We start from the raw sequence: 20499 nt of genomic DNA, 5'->3' as shown, positions 1-20499 counted from the left end.
CTTGCGCCGCAGTGAAGCGTGTGACCGTGGCTTGTACTATACCTTACTTAACATAACGTCGAAGATGGCACGACCCGCCGTGGTTGCTTAGTGGCTATTGCGTTGGGTTGCTAAACACGAGGTCGCGGGATCGAATCCCGGTAACGGCGGCCGCATTTCGATGGGGTGGCGAAATGCGTAGGACACCCGTGTACTTAAATTTAGGTGCACGTTAAAAAGCCGCAGGTGGTCAAAATTAATCCGGAGTCCTCCACTATGGCGTGGCTCATAATGAGATCGTGGTTTTGGCACGCAATACCCTGTAATTTAATTTTAATTCTTTAAGATGGCACGACGAACGCGTGCTCGTGAACTTGCCCGCGTGGTGCTTGTGGGGCCGCTATAGTTGCAGGTATATACATACGGCTATATACAGCTCTAACCTCACCACCAAGCTGCAATTCGGTGTAAAGAATAACGGCGGCAGTCCCTCCGAACGTGCGCAAATCGAGCTCTAGCGCACGTTGGCGCGAATGTGCCCGCAAAAAAAAAGAAAAATGGAAACGCAGATATTTGCGGATGCTATGCGTCGGTATTCGTAAGACAAAGGGTTCGCGGCAAGATACAACACTTTGTCCGCACAACAAGTTACTCTGACGAAGACAAGTACCCTTCGTGGAAACGCTGGCTCCGTCCTTGTTTGCCCAAAGCTGATTGCTTTCCGCACCGCCAGACAGAGGGTCAAAACTGCGTGTGGCCGCCAGCACTGCCGCGCACAACCAGAGACTTAACCTAGCAGTACACGTCTACTCAGGCAACAAGGCTCACCGCTACAAGTGTGCCGAGCGCGTGCTTTCGAGAAGCGCCAGTGCTAAATGCGAAGGAAACATGCTTCCGGCCCACGTCCTCTTTTGGTTCGTGGTTCGAGTTCTGCATTCAAACCTCAAAACAAAGCGGGGTAGCTTCACATTTTGAATGGTTCATTCGGTGGTACCCTAAACATGCTGATACTTAAAGTCTGTCGTTCTCTGCTGCACCTAAAACAACCAACACATCTATTTATCAGACGTCAACGAAGGAATATATATATATATATATATATATATATATATATATATATATATATATATATATATAGTCATATAATGAGAAGCCTACAAACACTGACACCAAGTACAACATAGGGGAAATCGCATGTGCTTAATAAATGAAATAAAGTAATGATATATTAATGGAAATTAAAGTGGATGAAAAAAACAACTTGCCGCAGGTGGGAACCGAACCCACAACCTTCGCATGTCGCGTGCGATGCTCTACCAATTGAGCTACCGCGGCGGCGTTTCTCCATCCACTTTATTGGGTATTTATGTGTACTAGTAGAACCCTGGGAGTGTTAGCCAGCGCCCCCACTCACAGACCTTGGCGGCGGACGTGGAACGTCTTTTTTTTTTTTGCCGCAGGCGTCACGAGAACGTGATCTTTTCGGGTGAAGGCGACTGGTCAATAAACCACCCGCCGTGGTTGCTCAGTGGCTATGGTGTTAGGCTGCTGAGCACGAGGTCGCGGGATCGAATCCCGGCCACGGCGGCCGCATTTCGATGGGGGCGAAATGCGAAAACACCCGTGCACTTAGATTTAGGTGCACGTTAAAGAACCCCAGGTGGTCGAAATTTCCGGAGTCCTCCACTACGGCGTGCCTCATAATCAGAAAGTGGTTTTGGCACGTAAAACCCCATAATTTAGTTTTTTTTTTTGGTCAATAAACCCACATATGCTACCTGAAGGCATCAATGTTGCCGGATTCGAGACCCTCGTTATGTAATAAACGAGAAGAAAAGGGGGTTAACCGAGGGACCCGATATTTATTAGTCATATAATGAGAAGCCTACAAACACTGACACCAAGTACAACATAGGGGAAATTGCATGTGCTTAATAAATGAAATAAAGTAATGATAAATTAATGGAAATTAAAGTGGATGAAAAAACAACTTGCCGCAGGTGGGAACCGAACCCACAACCTTCGCATGTCGCGTGCGATGCTCTACCAATTGAGCTACCGCGGCGGCGTTTCTCCATCCACTTTATTGGGTATTTATGTGTACTAGTAGAACCCTGGGAGTGTTAGCCAGCGCCCCCACTCACAGACCTTGGCGGCGGACGTGGAACGTCTTTTTTGCCCAATAAAGTGGATGGAGAAACGCCGCCGCGGTAGCTCAATTGGTAGAGCATCACACGCGACATGCGAAGGTTGTGGGTTCGGTTCCGACCTGCGGCAAGTTGTTTGTTCATCCACTTTAATTTCCATTAATTTATCATTACTTTATTTCATTTATTAAGCACATGCAATTTCCCCTATGTTGTACTTGGTGTCAGTGTTTGTAGGCTTCTCATTATATGACTAATAAATATCGGGTCCCTCGGTTAACCCCCTTTTCTTCTCGTTTATTACATAACGAGGGTCTCGAATCCGGCAACATTGATGCCTTCAGGTAGCATATGTGGGTTTATTGACCAGTCGCCTTCACCCGAAAAGATCACGTTCTCGTGACGCCTGCGGCAAAAAAGACGTTCCACGTCCGCCGCCAAGGTCTGTGAGTGGGGGCGCTGGCTAACACTCCCAGGGTTCTACTAGTACACATAAATACCCAATAAAGTGGATGGAGAAACGCCGCCGCGGTAGCTCAATTGGTAGAGCATCGCACGCGACATGCGAAGGTTGTGGGTTCGGTTCCCACCTGCGGCAAGTTGTTTTTTAGTCCACTTTAATTTCCATTAATTTATCATTACTTTATTTCATTTATTAAGCACATGCAATTTCCCCTATGTTGTACTTGGTGTCAGTGTTTGTAGGCTTCTCATTATATGACTAATAAATATCGGGTCCCTCGGTTAACCCCCTTTTCTTCTCGTTTATATATATATATATATATATATATATATATATATATATTAGCCAGCGCCACCGCTGATGGCGGATGAGGAACGTTATGCTACCTGAAGGCATCAATGTTGCCGGATTCGGCGCTGTGGTAGCTCAATTGGTAGAGCATCGCACGCGTGATGCTAAGACGTGGGATCGCTCCCCATCTGCAGCAAATTGTTTTCTCATACACTTTCATTTTCGTTAATTTCTCATGTATATAACTCAATTAGTAAGTACAAGTAACTTCCCCTGTGTAGAACTTGATGGCTTTGTTTGTTGGCTTCTTATGATATGATTAATAAACATATGGCCCTCCGGTTAACCCCCTATCTTGTCGATCATATATAAGCACACTGGCGTTTTTGCAAAGAAAAAGAAAAATGCCCGTGTACTTAGATTTAAGTGCACGTTAAGGAACCCCACGGAGTCAAAATTAATCCAGCTTCACAATCAGATCGTGGTTTTCGCACGTAAAACCCAATAATTTAGTTTTAATGTAACGTCGTATGCTGGTTACAGACGGCAGCAGCAAAAGCCAAAGGCTGCGCATTGAGTCTAAGAGGCCTAATGGGATGAATGTATGTGAGAATGCGAAAGGAAAACCCCAAGGGATGCGTGAAACATCGAGTGACTCGGGTATCATGACGTCGCGTGCGACTACCTGCCCGCGGAGTTTTGAAGATGCCACGAAGCTTTTACTTTCTTTATTTGGTTCCTCACGAAAAGTATTTGTGTACCGTGCTGCTTTGATCAGCCTAGACGTACTGAAGCCATCTTTCAGACAACGTCACTTTTTTACCCAAGTTCCGAAAAAAGAATCCTACAACATCGAAAGGACCTACCGTCACAGAAGAAGGCCGTGCAAGCGCTATTGCGCTTTTTGCGATCTACCGGCCTGTGTGAACGACTTTAACTGGAACGCCTTTTGTGTGTGTGTCTCCATGTGTGCGCGTTCCTTTTTTTCCCCTTTTTTTAGCGTTTTCCTCTCTGTCATCTTTCTAACCCCTACCCCCCACCCACAGTGTAGGGTAACAAACCGGAGACTCATATCTGGTTAACCTCCCTGCCTTTCCTCTTCATTCTCTCTGTCATTTTCTGTCAAACCGAACGGCGACCATCAGGATAGGGGAGGAGAAGTCGGACCCTGTCGAGCTCGGCGATAGGGGCACCCCTCAGGGATCGGTCTTGTCGCCCCTGCTCTTCAATCTGGCCCTGCTGCCCCTGCCCGGTCTACTCAAGCAAATCGAAGGCGTGGACCACGCGTTCTACGCCGACGATATTACGCTGTGGACGGCCCGAGCCGGATCCGATGCCTGGATGGAGGAAGTCTTGCAGCGGGCGGCAACGACCGTGCACGAGTACGCAAAGTCGTGCGGACTGAGCTGCGCTCCCCAGAAATCAGAGCTGCTCATGATCCAACCGGGAAAAACCAAGAAGGAGCTGCCGCCGAACGTGATTGTCACGATCGCCGGAACGACCATCAAGCCAACACAGCAGATTAGGATTCTCGGCCTACTACTTCAGAGCGACGGAAAGGCACAGGCCGCCATCACAAAGATCAAGACTACATCCGAACAGATACTTGGTATGATTCGGAGGGTATCAAACAGAAACCGAGGCCTTAAAGAGGACGATGCCATGCGCCTGGTACGCGCGTTCGTCGTGTCGCGGGTTACCTACTCCGCCCCGTATCTCCAGCTGACGAAGGCGAATAGGGACACCCTAAACACGATGCTTCGTAAGGCAACGAAACAAGCACTGGGCATACCCATATACTCATCCACGCAAAAACTGCTAGACATGAGGGCCCACAACACGGTGGAGGAGCTCATCGAAGCCCACCTCTCTAATCAGAGAATCCGGCTCAGTCACACGGAACACGGACGAGCCGTCCTACGCAAGATAGGATGGCAGATCGAGCCAGTACCCATCAAGACGGCCCTTCCAGAAGACTGGAAAATGATAATTCAGACAAAACCCCTTCCCCGGAACATGACGCCGGGCAAGGACGATGAGAGGCGCACTGCGCGAGCCAAAGCCCTAGCCCGTAAGCTGGAAGAGAACCCCAGGGTCCTCTACGCGGACGCCTCGCTCCGAAAACACAGTGACCGTGCAGCCGTGGTGGTTACTTCAAAGGAGAGGCTGATCGTCAGCGCGTCCCTGAAGACAACAGACCCCGCAGTTGCCGAAGAAGCGGCCGTAGCCCTCGCACTCGCACAGCCGAGCGTGGGCACCGTAGTCACCGACTCAAAGACAGCCTACAGAAGCTTCCGCAGGGGGGTAATCTCCTCCGCGACCCGAGCCATTCTAGCCAAGCACAAGCCTCCGGGAAGAGCCATAGAGCTCATGTGGGTCCCGGCTCACTCGCAGGTAGCAGGCAACATCATCGCCGACTACCATGCCCGAGAAATGTCAATCCGGGCCGAGCACGAGCCGGAAGAGCTACCGCACCCGGTTACCAGCTTTCGCGACATTACCCGGATGTACCGAGAAGAAAGGTGCAGGCTGCCAGAACCGCACCACAAACTCACCAGGCAACAACAGACGATCCTGCGTCGAGCGCAGGCGGGATCGCTTGCGCATCCCGTACTGATGAACCGCATGTACCCTGCGGAATACGATATGCTCTGTCCTTTTTGCAGAAAAGAAAAGGGCACCCTGCCGCACGTCTTGGCAGAGTGCACAGAACTCAAGACCCCCCCTCCTCCCCTTCCCACCAACACCCCCAATCCCCAACCCCTTGAGCGATGGGAGACCTTGTTATCCAGCCCCGCCCTACCGATTCAGCTCGCACTGACGGACAGGGGCCAGGAGCTACTGGAAACATATGGGTCCCGTAACTAGGGAACCACCCCGTCTGGTGCCTGCGTGCACCACCGATTTATTTCGGGCCCAGTGAATGTTGCTTCATCATCATCATCATCTCTCTCTCTTCCCCAAGTTTAAAATTGCCTGACGATCCTTTAAACTTTAGCTATTCTCAGTGATTAAGAACGAGAAAGAGAAGCTACAGGCTTGAAAACTACGCTGTCGTCTAATGCGCGATGCAGTGACAGTCACACCACCATGAGAGAAAGAGAGGGAGACGAAAGAGAGGAGAATAACAGTGACGTCAACCAGAACACAAAAAAAATCCGCCTTGCTGCCCTATACGCTGGGTACGGGAAAGGTATAGAAAGCTAAGTAGGTAATAGAGAGATAGACGGAATACATACGATAACAGTCGTCGACACAAGTTAGCAGCAGTCAGACCTAAAGCCGTTCGTACAATTTGGTTTCGCCTAAGAACCGTGACCAACAAATTTCTTCGTCGTGCTCAGCTGTGACTGGCAAGTGAGCTTTACTTTCCAATATGGCTAGTTCCGAAAGTGTTGCGTCATCAACGCAAGCTAGCGCACATGGGATCGATTGTCTATGTATACTGCATCGAGGGTATGTCACGAGGAACGTATTCTAGCGTCTACTCGCGACGACAGTCATCGCACGCGATGTTGTTGACCCCTGCGTTGGGAGACACGTCATTAGAGTACGATGCGGGTTTATAATTCGTTGGACCCATGCCGAACATGGACAGAGAATTCTTAATGCGCTACACATGTTTGCCACAGCGAGTGCACTATACTGCCGTTTTGTTTTCTTTTTCTTCTTGCTCCAGGAGATCAAGTCGCCAGGTACTGGTACAGTGAGATCAGGTACTACGACTTCCTGCTCGACCCGTCCATACTCCACGTTCAGGCAGGTAAGAAGTTCCAGGCTACAACATGCCTTCTTTCTGTTGCGCTTCGAAAATGTCTCGCTGTGGTCTTCTAACGGCGGGTCTATTCCCCCTTTAAACGACGGCGAAACAGCATTATAGGGACAGTAAAGAAAGAAAGGCACTCACGGAAAGGAGAGTCCAGAAAGTCGCGCTCTACAACGCCATCCTTTGAGGGGGACGACATCAAGAAAGCCTCGGCTTCCTCTGAACGGGAGGGAAGATTGAATCTCTAATTTACTTCACATCTCGTGCGGCATGGATAAGGAAATCTAACCAAACTGATCTTGACGCATACAGTGTGTGTGTCCTTGTGCCGTGAGTTTCCTGGTCACGTAGTTGGCTGTGGTGACGCTGAGCGAGTGTATATGCGCAAGCACACGTTAGTGCTCACTCATCGACACCCTGCAGTCTCCGATCGTCAGCCGGCAAGTGCGCCAAATCTCGCCAGCACCATGCGTCGCTCTTCGTAGCTGGCAGGAGAGAAATCGTAATGGAAGTGCATTCCGTCTCGTATGGCATGCGCACTCTGAGAACCAGAGCAAAGTGCCGCGGCAACTGGTTTAAGCGGCAGTATAGGCGCTGCTCGTACATTTAATTCCATTTGCGAGTCTCGTCCCTCCTATATATATACGTTCACTCGTATCTGGATGCAAGCAGAGTTGAACGACAACTGACTTGGCCTCCCGTTTATAGGCATTTTTTTCCGTGTTCCTACTTTCTTTTGCCCGCGTCTCTGTCATTTGTTTATTACCTATTTTCTTTCCTATTTCTTTTGTTTCCTATCTTGTTCTCCTCCTTTACTTCCCTCCTCCCGAAAGAGAAGGCAGGCGTTGTGCCCCTCTAGGTGGCGGTTGTCAGCTTGCTCCCTCCCTGTTTCCTTTGTGTGCTTGTATGTTTCAATAATAATAATAATAATAATAATAATAATAATAATAATAATAATAATAATAATAATAATAATAATAATAATAATAACAACAACAACAACAACAACAACAACAACAACAACAACGCTGTACGTTGAGGAAACCCGATAATTCTCCGGAATGAAGAATTTTCGAAAAGAAAAAAATGCGAAAAGCGCCTACTCCCACTTAAACGAGTTGCCGTCACTTTCTTTTGTTTTTGGAGTGCGAACATTCACATGTCAAGACATTTTCTGTGCGCACGCCCGGTGCCAATACCAGCTGTGGGTTGTTCTTGTTTTTTTAGCTGCACCAATAATTTATTTTTTAATTGCCGACGCCAAATGATGTAATTCTAATTATTGGGCTAAATTATTCGACGGGGCGGCCATTACTTCTACGCGAAATCAAACTGCATAATTGAATATTACCGTATTACGCTAATTAACTTTTAATTAATTACTTTGCTGCACATATTTCAATTTACGAATTGTAGCCGAAGAATTCGCAAGGCGTACCCACTTGGAAAGATTTCTAAGGACTACACCAGTTCCGACATAATTTTCAACGTGTCCGACGACATGCATTGGCGTTCCAGTTACTTTCGTTCTGCAGTGAATAAAAGAACGTTTTCCTAAAGAGTAAGCGGAGCAAAACTACATTTTTACCGCGAGTTTGACGGCGCATGTCCCGAAACCGGTGCCATCCTCATAATTCGTTTCAACTCGATATGCCTTGCAAACATATATCTACGATCTGGTGTCTCGTACAACTTGATTTCATTCTGATTTCTTGTAGAAGTAATGGCCGCCCAGTCAAGTAATTTGGCTGAAGGGTTACGATTGCGCTATCTGCCACAGGCAATTCTTAAAACTTTAAAATGGAAACACCTTATATATATATATATATATATATATATATATATATATATATATATATATATATATATATATATGTATATATATATATTTTCGTGATATATATATATATATATAGTTCGCTGCAGACAACGCATTATAAATCCCATAAATATAGGGAAGATGCGCTCATTAACTTACTTCCTCGGGTTTGATTTTACCACAAAAGTGTTAATTTTCAGATTGCTCGAGATAGTTAGGGATAATTAACTTTTCACGGACAGAGCCAGACGAATTTACGGACAGAGTCAGTCAAACGAATTGAAGTGCATTGTGGTGCCGTTTGCGAAGATGCCCAGTGACGTTAAATATTTTCCCTGCCAGACGTTAGCGCAGGGTATGGAATGCGCCCCTTGACGATATAATGTGCGATCTCGCAAAGCGCGCCCCTGCATGCTCTCGCGGTTGCTGTGTATAGTGGCCTGTCCCCCTTCGCCTTTCCTGGCACAGCCGGAGCCAGGCGAAGGCGTGTGAAAAAGAGGTTGTGCGGTCTCCCGTGTGCGATATACCAGCGTTTTGTTCACTTCTAGTGTGTAAATGTTGACCTCGCTTGCGTTCTACAGTGGTCGGTGTGTTGCAGGAGTAGCGCTTTCTCTCTTGACGGAGAAGCCAATCTCCCTGCGAATGCGTGTGCTTTGCTCGCGCCGCGTACATTATATCCACACGGTGTTGAGTTTATACATAGGTCACGGCTTTACAATTACACGTGTGCGCGTTCTCTGGAGAAATGTGGGCGAGTTGGCGTACGCATTTATTCATGATATGACGAGTATAGAGCGAAAATACAAGGCCGAGAACGAGAGGACCACGCCTGGAGTGCTCGTTCACAAGCGAAATTTATTACACAAGCTCTCTGGACACGACGTTCGCTGTAGCAGCGCTGCCTGCGCCCGTTCCGCGATGGTCAAACTGGCGCTTTCAACTCTATACTGCGGGGCGCTACTGGCCTTAACAAGATCGCTGCTTTGAGAGTGCGCGTTTGCGTATGTTGTGGATACGTCGTGCTTTGCGTGCGCCACCCTGTAACAGTGACGGACGAGATGGCGCATGGTATAAGTTGCATGCGAGGTGAACTGCTAGGCGAACTGCTAGGCGAAGCTCTCCGGCCTTCATTAAAGAAGCTCTCTCTGTTACGCGGGATTTTTCAGATGATTGTCTTTATTATTATTATTATATGATGAAAATTAGGGTGATATTCACAGGAAGATCTTTTTTTTTTTAGAAGTACCAAAATGGGAAGGTAAGTGTAAGGGCCGGCTATTCCGAAGTACACTGTACTCGGGAAAAGCAAAAAGTAAACGAAAAGAAAATATCAACAAGCACTACACACCAACACAATCTGCTGTTGTTTGTTTGTTTGTTTGTTTTTTGTCGTCCTCCTCGTCAATGACAGCACGCAGCCTCCCCAGATGACGAAACGGCCACCTGTAGGGCCCAAACAGAGGGGACAGTGAAAGCCTAGAAAACTAAAAAGCAAGACAAATCACGTGGAAATTAAGAAAACCTAGATAACATGGTGGAAGGTATGAAAGTCACCACGAGGCGGTCGCGAACTGCTACATTGGAGCCCTTCTGGACTGACCTGTCTGCAGACAAAGTCACTATGCTGTATGAAAAGGCAACAAACAAAGACACCAAGGACGGCATAGGGGAAATTACTTGTACTTACTCATTGAATTAAAGAAATTTTAAGTTAATTGCAGTGATAGAAAGTACATGGATGAAAAAGCAACTTGCCGCAGCTGGGGAACGATCGCACATCTTCGCATAACATGCGCGATGCATTACGCGCGTGCGGTTCAGGGTGCGATAATGCGAAGACGTGGTATCGTTCCCCACCTGCGGCAAGTTGCTTTTTCATCCACTTTGATTGCCATTAATTTATCACCCTTTTAATTCAATTAGTAAGTACAAGTGATTTTCTCTATGTTATCCTTGGTGTCTTTGTTGGCTACTCATGGTATGATTGATAAAAGTCGGGCCCCTCGGTTAACCCCCTTTCTTCTCGTGCTGTATGAAAGAAGCACGTGCACTGCATGAGACGTATGAAAGACTGCAAGTGCCGGACGACAAGTTGTTGTTGCTGTTTCATTACGATCTGACGCAACCCTCTCTGGGCTATCGGCCACGAATCGGGCGGTGCAGGGGTTAAATAAAAAACACTAATACTAATTTTGAGGAATACGATTTCAATAAACATTGATAAATTGAATTTGTGTGAATTAAAATTTATGTGATATAGATATATACTCTATTGTATCTACATATTATATAATACAAAAATGTGGAGTTATAAAAAGAAAATTTAAGAAGGCAAATGCCGGGCGGCACGGGACGTCGTTCTTCTCTTCGTTACTCTGTCATTACAGATCATGCTGTCGTTGCGTCACCAGGCTCGACGCACTGTGACAATATCATCAGAGAATGCCCTCTAAATGACCAGTAGTAGCTGGTTCGATCGTCGGCAGGATCGTTTGAAGGTCCTTGGCAGACGTCCTCGTGCAGTGAGCAAAATGCTTGGACAGTGGTCATGCTGATAAGCAGAAGCGTGCCGTCAGCGCCCTTCGTGACCTTCTATTTGACGCTAATCTCATGGACTGTCCGTGAATGACATTATCGTATTTGTCTCCTATGCACTGTTCTTGCTTCCTTTTTCATAACATATTCATGCCGCTGCCGTGCTGTCCTTTCCACGGTCAGGTTTATGTGCAGATAAGGAAGCTGCAGATATGTATACATAAAGGGGGGTTTGTTTGGTCTCCCCCCCCCCCCTCCCCCATTCCTGGACGCTGGGTGACAGTCCTAAGTGCTGGTGGGCTGGGCTTCCGGTGCTCGTGACACTGTTTGTGTGCTGCGTGTCTTGTGCGATGTTAATGTTTTCTTCTTTTTTCTTAGTTCAGTAGTGTATATAGGATTCTGGGATAGCCGGCCCTAATAGGCCTACCTTCCCATTTTGTTTCACATAAAGTAACGTACACACATACATACAACTGACGCCTCTATAACGTACACCACGTTTATAACGTATAACAGCAAAATGAACTTCATAACGAAGGATTGCGTATGTCCCGGCCGAGTGCCTATTTGTCATGTGTATTGCGAAACACGGGTATCGCGACACACACACACACACACACACAAAAAACACTGGCGTAAGCCAGTGGGGCCCTTGTCTGGAGGCTCCACGCACTGAGCCTTTTATTCGTCACTAAAGTTGTTCTTCTTCTACATAGCTTACGTCATGCAAAGACAAGCGTCTCATACATGCCATCTTAAACGACCACGCTACGCATGCATGCACACGATCGACTCACTCACTCACTCACTCACTCACTCACTCACTCACTCACTCACTCACTCACTCACTCACTCACTCACTCACTCACTCACTCACTCACTCACTCACTCACTCACTCACTCACTCACTCATGCCACCTCTCCATCCTTGTGTCCAGGTCACGGTGCCGTGGTCCTAAAGAGTCGTAATGCGAAGGTCACAGCATATGACTCTCTCTGTAGTAACGTTTCAGTCGCGTTTGTGACGTTTACAACTACATTTGTTCAAAGCGCCAAGACACTCGGTTTATCGGGCCATTACTGACTTGTGACCACTTACTACTTAGTGTGTGCGGGGAGTGGTTGCCTGTACTATAGATTAGCATATCGCCTCGCGTTCCACCGGTGGCTGTTTTTTTGTTTGTTTGTTATCTACGAGTATTTCCGGAGTGAGCAGCACATGAATGCCCTTCGGCTCACTGTCATTCCGCTGCGTTTGAAACATTGTTCTTTCAAAGCAATAACCGCTGCGATACAGCTCAAAACCTCATCATGCCTTGATTGCTTCGTGCCCTTGTCTAACTGCTTAGAGGCATGACGGTTGTTTATTGCGATTCTGTCTTTATATCGGCATTTCCGGAACAGCGCTCCATCAAGTAAGGTTTCCCGCCAAGCGCTCACTTCATTTGTAATGGAATGGCTGGCTGTAGACTCCTATTGCGTCGGCCAGATGCTTTGTCTTTCTGTGATTGCTAGTGTTCCGGTGTATGGGTAGCCGCGTAAAGAAACGGCGCCCGCTATGAGCCCATCTATTATGCAGCGACCGAAATTACTTTTGTTTCACCCTTTTTCTGTTTGGTTTGACGCGCACCAATGTGCAGCAATGATGTCCCATCTCAGTGCGCGGAGCTTTGGTGCTTGTTTCGCAAACTGAGCGTGATTTTCTTGGCTGGTAGCAGAATAAATGATTCCAGGGCAATCGTACGTGTGTTAGACGGGCTGCGTGTACTTTACCTATTCCGTTACGCATTGGTGAAAACATGATATGACGTAATTTAAGCTACAGAGAATGAAAGAAATCTGATACACTAGGAAGAATAAAAGAGAAACACGGATAAATTGACGAAGGAGGGAAGTTATGCCGAAGAGAGAGAAATATTCTAAGGAGAGAGCTGGAAACGTTACCCTAGAGCCAAGCGCCTAACAAGCTGCTCCAGAATATTACGGGGAGAAACATGAAGTAGACAACAAGTTAATAAATAGGAAACAAATAAAATGCGTAAATTAAAGAATGACAAATAAAAATTAAAATATCTTTAAAAGCAGAGAACGTGACAAGTAAGGAAGCTGTGGTCATCCTCTCTCTCTTTCTCTCATACGTGTGTGTGAAAAGGGGGGGGGGGGGGAGGTTGCAAATAATGCGCATAGGCATAAGTGCAATGCGTCTGCTGAAAGAAGTGGTAATTAGAGCGTGCAAAAGCCTGTCACGCTTAAACTTCAATTTTGTAGTAGCGTGCGTCGTATGCTCATTGTGTACACTGCAGTATGTATTGACTGGGTGTGTGTGTAATCTTGTCTCGTTCACGCTTCAAACGTGTATGCTTCAGTGCCATGAGTAGCAGGTCAGAGGATTGTACCTCAGGCCGGCATGTCTGCAATTTCTTTCCTTACATAAATTTCCTCTCTCTCTCTCTCTCTCTCTCTCTTGTAATGTGCGCATGTTCGACATCCGGTAAAGCATAATTAGCTCAACTATCACAGGGGCAAATGCTGCGCTTATCAGTCTGGAAAAAGCTAACGCTAAATGTAGCCAGATGAACAACACACCCCTCCTTCTCACCCCCTTTCCCTTCTTCTTTTCGCTCGCCTCCTACTTCCCGCTTTTTCAAACAGAACATAACACCCTGGCGAGTGAGTTCAATGGTGTGAACGCTTCCAAAAAAATTATCGTACCTTCTATTACGCCTATTCGCTCAAGAAAGAAAAACAACAGCCTTGCCCCGACCGCGTTTTCCCTGTCTTTTAAATATCTTTTTATTTCTTCTGGCAAGGCTGACTGCTGTAGGACGCATTCCTTATTTGATATATGAACAGTTTCTTTTGTATTGCCGTTTTGTTGTCGTAATACGACCCGACTCTTACTGCTATATTTTCCACAGTGGGTTTATGCCATTTTTGGAGGAAATCATCACCATCACCGTCTCCGTACTGTCCAAGGAGGTACTATCCTCGACACTGTTAAATTCCACCATGATTATTTAATTCGACATCTTGTCGGTTTCGATTTCCCACGAGGCTGCTATTTGACGGAAAATGCCAACGTAGCGGAATTTGACAGTAGCCAGAATGACACCAAGGGTGTCGGTTTTTCAGCATAAAATTACCTAACGAAAGTCATTGACATCCGGTTACATATGTCATTCACATAATAAAATCAGGCGACAGTGTTACAAAAACAAATCTGATGCCAATGTCTTGCGTCAGAGTTACCGCTCAGAGAATGAGCGCAAATATTGTGAAGTAGTTCAGTAAAAGTGGTCAACGATGATTAAAGTCAGCCTTGCAATCTGCGGAGCTCTCTTTCTTGCTTTCTGTTTTTCTTTTCATAGACGGTGTTTAGTACGAATCAATGGACGACAAGATTGCCTATATCAATATATCTGCATATTCTATAGTTACGCAAATGTGGAATTATGCTTTGTGCATAATTGTGCATAATTTGTGAATTATGCCTTGCGCATACTGCATTCGTGTTCCCTTTCTACGCTGCTGCTCTGACTGTTCACGTATACGAGTACACTGCTTCGTTGAGGTTTTCTGTGGGCCTATTTGATTCCTCGAAAAAAGAAAATCACAAGTCAGTAGTACCTCAACAATGTCTTATGTTTTCTTTTCTTTGAGAGATAACTAGTAACCGGTGGCATTTCAAAACGTCAGGATCTCCGTATACATGTCAATAAAAAAAAAAAAAAAGGAGCAGGCGGGAGGGATACTGCGGGAGGGTAAAGTGAGAGAACTTCTTCAACGCACGTTGGTCAGCTAGTTGGTTCAGAATTATGACTGAGCTCTGCAGCACAACTCGACGAGGACATAAGAAGAATACGACGAACGGACAGTCCGACTTCCAGTTACGCAGCTTATTTTCGCAAGTACACAATATTTATAAACAGGCTGCCCCACTATCATGCACCAACATATTAAAATGCGCAAATGCCAAGTAGCTGCGCAGAATCGAGGTACTGTTGTTTGCCGTCGCTTGGAAATAGCCAGATTATGTTGTTGTTGTTTTTTGCGTTCCGCCTAATTACATAATTAGTCTTAGTTAAGCAATCAACTTCTCAAATTGTATAATTAGATGAAAAGTGTAAACGAGTAAATTGCAGCGCGACATCAAAAACTCCCGCTACAGCTTTTTGTTGCTCAACACGTTCTACATAAATGTGTTTTTCCGAGCGTGAAAGCAGCCCGCGAAAACGCGCAAAGTGCCTTGAGTGGCCAGTCGCGCGGCAATTTTGCGTGCATTCGCGTATAATTCGCGTATATATAAATATATATATATATATATATATATATATATATATATATATATATATATATATATATATATATATATATATATATATATATCGCCCAAACGTAAATAAGTACAACAATAACATATATTCATAGGTACGAATCGTAGAGCCGTGTTCATCTATGCTCAGCATGTCCACCGTGCACATGCACTCTTCTTCTATATATATATATATATATATATATATATATATATATATATATATATATATAATAAGTGCAAGTATCTTCAAAGAGAGGGACGCAGACGCACTTTAGTCAATGTATGCCTAAATAGACAGAAATTATTTTTGTAAGATTATAATGACGCTCGTTTAACCTTTTAAAGAACACAAGTGTCTGTCTAACTGATATACACCTTTTTACATGGCAAAAGTATGGGGTAAACAACGTTTCCCATACAATTCACAAATTGTTTATGGTGTTGTTTAAAGCAGGAAATCAGTCTTTTTTTTTTCAGTGAATTATCTTGCACAGCTTCAGCTAGCATTGAGGGGCAGAAAAAACGACGTCCACTGCGGCCTTTATCTCTGTCCTTTAAGATTATGGTAAATGTTAAGTACGCATATACCTGTGAGACTGGCTTCAATAAAATCAGTTGTTAGTTGCGCCTGTGTTGGTCTTCCTTTCTGCTGGGCCGTCCCGTTGCGCTGTATTTCAAGATGGTTCTCATGAGTACGTGAGGCACAACCGCAACCTTTGTCAGCCTGGCATTCAGTGCTACTGCTTTCACTCGATGTGGCCCTGTAATCCTTGCTTAAGCTCGCAGATTAACAGTGGCCACCAGCGTCAACAAGACACTTGGCCTGGCCGCACGAACTGATTTGAACCTTGTAGCGCCAGACTTTGACAGTGAATTACTGAGGCACGATTGTATTACTCAGTGTTTTACAAGTTCCAAATGTGCAGAGACGAAAGGAAGCACTGGCTTATATCGCCTATGCGCTCGGAGCTTCAGCAAAGATAGCGAACCGAAAAGTACAAGCCTAAGTCTAAATATTCAATGAAATTGACAACAGGCGTTTCGTAGTTGAATTCCGTGCAGCTGACTTTTCTTTGTTAAGTCGCGTTGCAGAATTCAGTCACGAAGTGAGCGAAGCAGCGGCGCTGCTGAGTGATGGTGTGTGAGATACCAAAAGTAAAGAGAAAGAACAGAAGCAGGTGGGGATCGGGTTTCCTTCAAAGGAGGAGTACGGAGGTGCATTCTTTTTTTTTTATGTCTCGGCAATTCTGCGCTCTGCCGTGTGTGTGGCGTGGTTTGAGGAGATCACCGGGTGCCATTGCACTGCAATCACGGTGCTGCATTGCGCGCTCCATACACGCAGGTCACTTCAGCCAGATGGTGTGGCGCAGCAGCACCACCTTCGGCGTAGGCAAGGCCCGCACGCGCTCGGGCAAGATCATCGTGGTCGCCATGTACAAGCCGGCCGGCAACGTGCTGGGCGAGTTCCACAACAACGTGCTGCCCCAGCCGCCCGCCGACGAAGACGAGGAGAGCCTGTCGCCGCAGCTGAGCGACGTGGCAGCTGCAGCGTCCGCCGTCGCAGCCGCCGCCGCTTCGTCTCCGTCGTCGTCGTCTCGGTCCCCCCGATGAGCCGCGTTACCCCTCGCGGCCACCGCAATACGTTATCCGCGGTCTCGAGGTCCAACTGAGACGCTTCATATACGTAGAGTTCCTTGCAGAAATTACCGAAGGGAATTGCGGGAGCTGGCGGGAGGAGTGCGACTGTTCAGCCAGCACGGGAACGATGGGTGTATACCATATAGTACGTGGATTATGCCTAAACTTTGCCTTTACGGCTTCAAATGGCCTTGCGACCTTGAAAATAGAATATTGCGCTATGAATGCAACCATTCGCAATGAGCATGCTTGTGCGTAGAGTGTAATTGCCTTCGTGCGTTTAAAGAAGTATAATTTTTTTTTTGAAAGTTTGGTAAAGATAGAGCCTAATTTTTAAAAAAAGCACGCTCAATAAAGTCGGAAGCCGCAAGCAGGAAGATTAGACAAATCCACGCACTGCACCACTATTCCAATGGTAGCTGAGCGATCGCAGGGCCAGAGCGTCCTCGATAGTAATGTTTTGTAGGGAACACTGCGACTCCATCTGAACTTAGCGAAAGCGCCGGTGCCGCCCTGTTCTCTTCACGCTGGACGGATTGTACATACTATGTAGCGTTGCTTGGAGCACGTTGAGCGTCGGTGCAGAAGCAGTGTAACAGTGTGTAGCAGCAGTGTGCGTGTCTGCGCACTTCAGAAAAGGTTGAGGTGGCTTCGCGCTCTATAGCTTCGAGTGCGTTCGCTAGCTGTACCGCGCGTGCGCTGCCACTGAGCGGATCCTTGTTCCTGCGCATTGCAGTGACGGAATTCTCTCGTGAGCAATCGCATTTTAGCCAATTTCTGATCTCTTCAGAATTTCCGCCTATCGCTTACGCAGAAATTCTGGACAGCGTATGACAGCAATCGCCGCGTAATGTGAAAGAGGAGAAAAAGAGGATTCGCTTCTCGAGGGCCGAAACGGTTGCTGCGATACACTGACATCTGTAATCACACTACAGTGACTGCCACATGTGCCGCGTCTTGAGGACGTTTATTTTTAGACGCTCATTCTATTTTCATGCAGGTTATGTTTTTTTCCCGCACTCCCCACACTAATGTACTCGTTGATACATTGTGTTTGTATTTACTGAACGAACAACAGCTCGTCTATTTCGCGCTTTGGAAGTACTTTAGTAGAATTTGTACCATGAGTAGAACTGAACGGAGTGAACGGCAGCATGGAGGGAGCGAAAGAAGGCACCTTTTCGGCCCCAGATCCTAGTCGTTTTATCACCTCCACTTCACTGTTTCTAGTTTTCTTCGCTCTCACCCATATTGAAAACAACTCTGAACGTTGGAGCTTTTTATCATTGTATAAACATTTTGGGACATGGCAATGACAGTCAGAAAAGGCGCTTATTATGATGCACTTTACAGCTACTTCTGGAAAGCGTAACGCATTGGCTCTGTAAACAACAACAAAAAACTATCGACATTCCAATCTACGCATAATACCTGTTATAAGAATACACCGGATATGAAAAATGAAAAGCCGAGGCACCGTCAGTTTTAGTATGTGTTCTATAGTAAAACAACACGCTTTTTATGATGTCCATGGGCCACGTTATCGGTTATAAGAACGCATGCGGCTACTGGTGAGCAAGTTTAGAGAGTAAAAACGCTGTGCGGGATGTTGGTGAAAGCGCGAGCCTCGGAAATGACAACTCTGACGACGACACAGTAGTGCAGCCTGCCCTGGTCGTGTTTTCGCAGGAGGTCGCGTATTGATTACCGAGTCGCTAAAGCTTAGTTTTTTTGCGAATGACTTGTCGCTATGCTGTGCACTTAGATTCTTTAGAGAAAGGGGTCAGCAAGCTTTGCGTGAGGTAAGCACAGCTGGCAGATTATGGCTAGGTCCGAAACAATGAAAGTGACACTCTTTCCTATGGAATAATATGTTTAAATAGTTGTCCCGAATGCTTTTTCGCACAACGCGCTCTTATTAATTATCTGTCATAAGTATGCATTATCGTTGGCAGTATGATATTATTATGAGTTGCTTAAACTGTGCTTACAAACGAAGAAAAGAGATGTGTATACATCGTAAAATTGCAAGGCTTCTACAGTATCTTCTGCAGAGGGTGCTGTTTTGGACAACGCACAAAATTTGCAGGAATGATAGAAGTCACCGCGAAGGCTCGTTGTTCTCGACAGCAGTTTTCAAGATATGCTTCATATGAGACCGTTATCACGAAATGAAAGCACGCGCTATCGGAACTTTTGCCAGGCTTTGGTGCGGCCGCTGAAATTTTCCAGTGAAGTTGCCACGCTTACTCATTGCGCAAGATTGACATTGACTTACGCTCAGGGACTTCAAAGGTGAGCAATCGCTTCATGTGATGTATGCCTGCATTTGCCCTCAGCTTTCGAGGAGACCATCAGACACGCCTGAAAGATTGGTTGATAATAGTGCTATGAACTACCGCTTTTGTCTTTTGCTCAGCGAGCTTGTTTAGCCGGCCGTGAGAAAGCACTTGTGTTAAATGCGCAATATTTTTTCCTACGTACTTATGCCAATGGTGGCGGTTTGGGCAAGATGATACGTTGCTTTAGAATAACACTGAAGCAAAGAGAGACACGAGCCGTAGGCAAAAATTTGAGCCTCTGCTTCCGTCACCCTCGTGTGCCAACCTAGTCTGTTTTGTGCAAACATCCCGAGCTCTTAACTGCAGACTTCGTGAAATATCTATGCTAGATAAGTTTCGCGAATGCTGTGAGCGTATGCCTCTAGTAAAGGTATAATTACTGACACGTGTCGTATTTAGGCCTGTTCAACAACAGTCACTCTCTTACTTCTTCCTTCCTTTCTTTCTTTCTTTCTTTCTTTCTTTCTTTCTTTCTTTCTTTCTTTCTTTCTTTCTTTCTTTCTTCTTTTTCCACGGAAAAGAATAAATATTGAACGGAAGTACAGAAATTGGAACGGAAAACTGCAGTAAGTGTTGCAGTTGAGCTGGTGTCCCAAACGGTAAGCGCTGTTCCTGTGTAACTGTGTTTTTTTTTTTTTCGGGGGGAGGGGGGAGTTTTGAGCTGTTATTGCGAGGACAATGGTTGTCGCAAAGCGTCGACCGCGCCGACGGGGAGCACTAGTTTCTGCCTAAGAGCAAGTGTAAAAGCAATCCCCTTCACGATCGAAGGACTGCGGAAAAGAAAAAAAAACAAGAATAATCAAAAGTCATTGTGAAGAAAAACAAGGCAGCTGGAGGGAGAACTCGAGAGAGGTAGATTCAAACCCCGCAATTCTCGAACAGTTTTTTTTTTCTCAATCATATAGCTACAGTGGAATTGAACACTTATCTCTCCAAGAAGGTGGGAGGGGGGGGGGGGGGGGGGCAAGCATTCAAAATACAGGGGGGTCATAGTAAAAAGAGAACTTCAGTGGTTCCAAGGCCTACCCTGAATGATACCTTCGAGCGAGTACGTGCCATTTCAATGGATCAACGAAAAACTACTACGACAACAACAGTCGTTTCTCTGTCTACATGGCTTTACGCGGTGTGTTCAAGGTTCGATTGAGCGACTGCAGCGCATTGCTCGTCTGCGAGCTATACTTCCAAGGGCAGGCACGCAATA

General features: G+C 46.1%; 1 protein-coding gene across 2 annotated transcripts in view; it reads left to right on the top strand.

Annotated features, from left to right (window-relative positions):
* Nucleotides 1–20223, top strand: part of LOC139052208 (Golgi-associated plant pathogenesis-related protein 1-like) — a 281560-nt gene extending 261337 nt beyond the window's left edge. For both annotated transcript variants that reach the window (XM_070529289.1, XM_070529290.1), the window contains exons 5-6: nt 6560–6643; nt 16658–20223. In XM_070529289.1, coding sequence (XP_070385390.1) covers nt 6560–6643; nt 16658–16926 — 353 coding nt within the window. In that variant the 3' untranslated portion in view covers nt 16927–20223. The remainder of the gene's footprint in view (nt 1–6559; nt 6644–16657) is intronic.
* Nucleotides 20224–20499: the final 276 nt, after the last annotated feature.

The sequence above is a fragment of the Dermacentor albipictus genome, unplaced genomic scaffold, assembly GCF_038994185.2.
Source record: "Dermacentor albipictus isolate Rhodes 1998 colony unplaced genomic scaffold, USDA_Dalb.pri_finalv2 scaffold_20, whole genome shotgun sequence".
NCBI lineage: Eukaryota > Metazoa > Arthropoda > Arachnida > Ixodida > Ixodidae > Dermacentor > Dermacentor albipictus.
The sequence above is the reverse complement of the archived record's forward strand: the minus strand, read 5'-3'. Positions and strand labels throughout refer to the sequence as shown.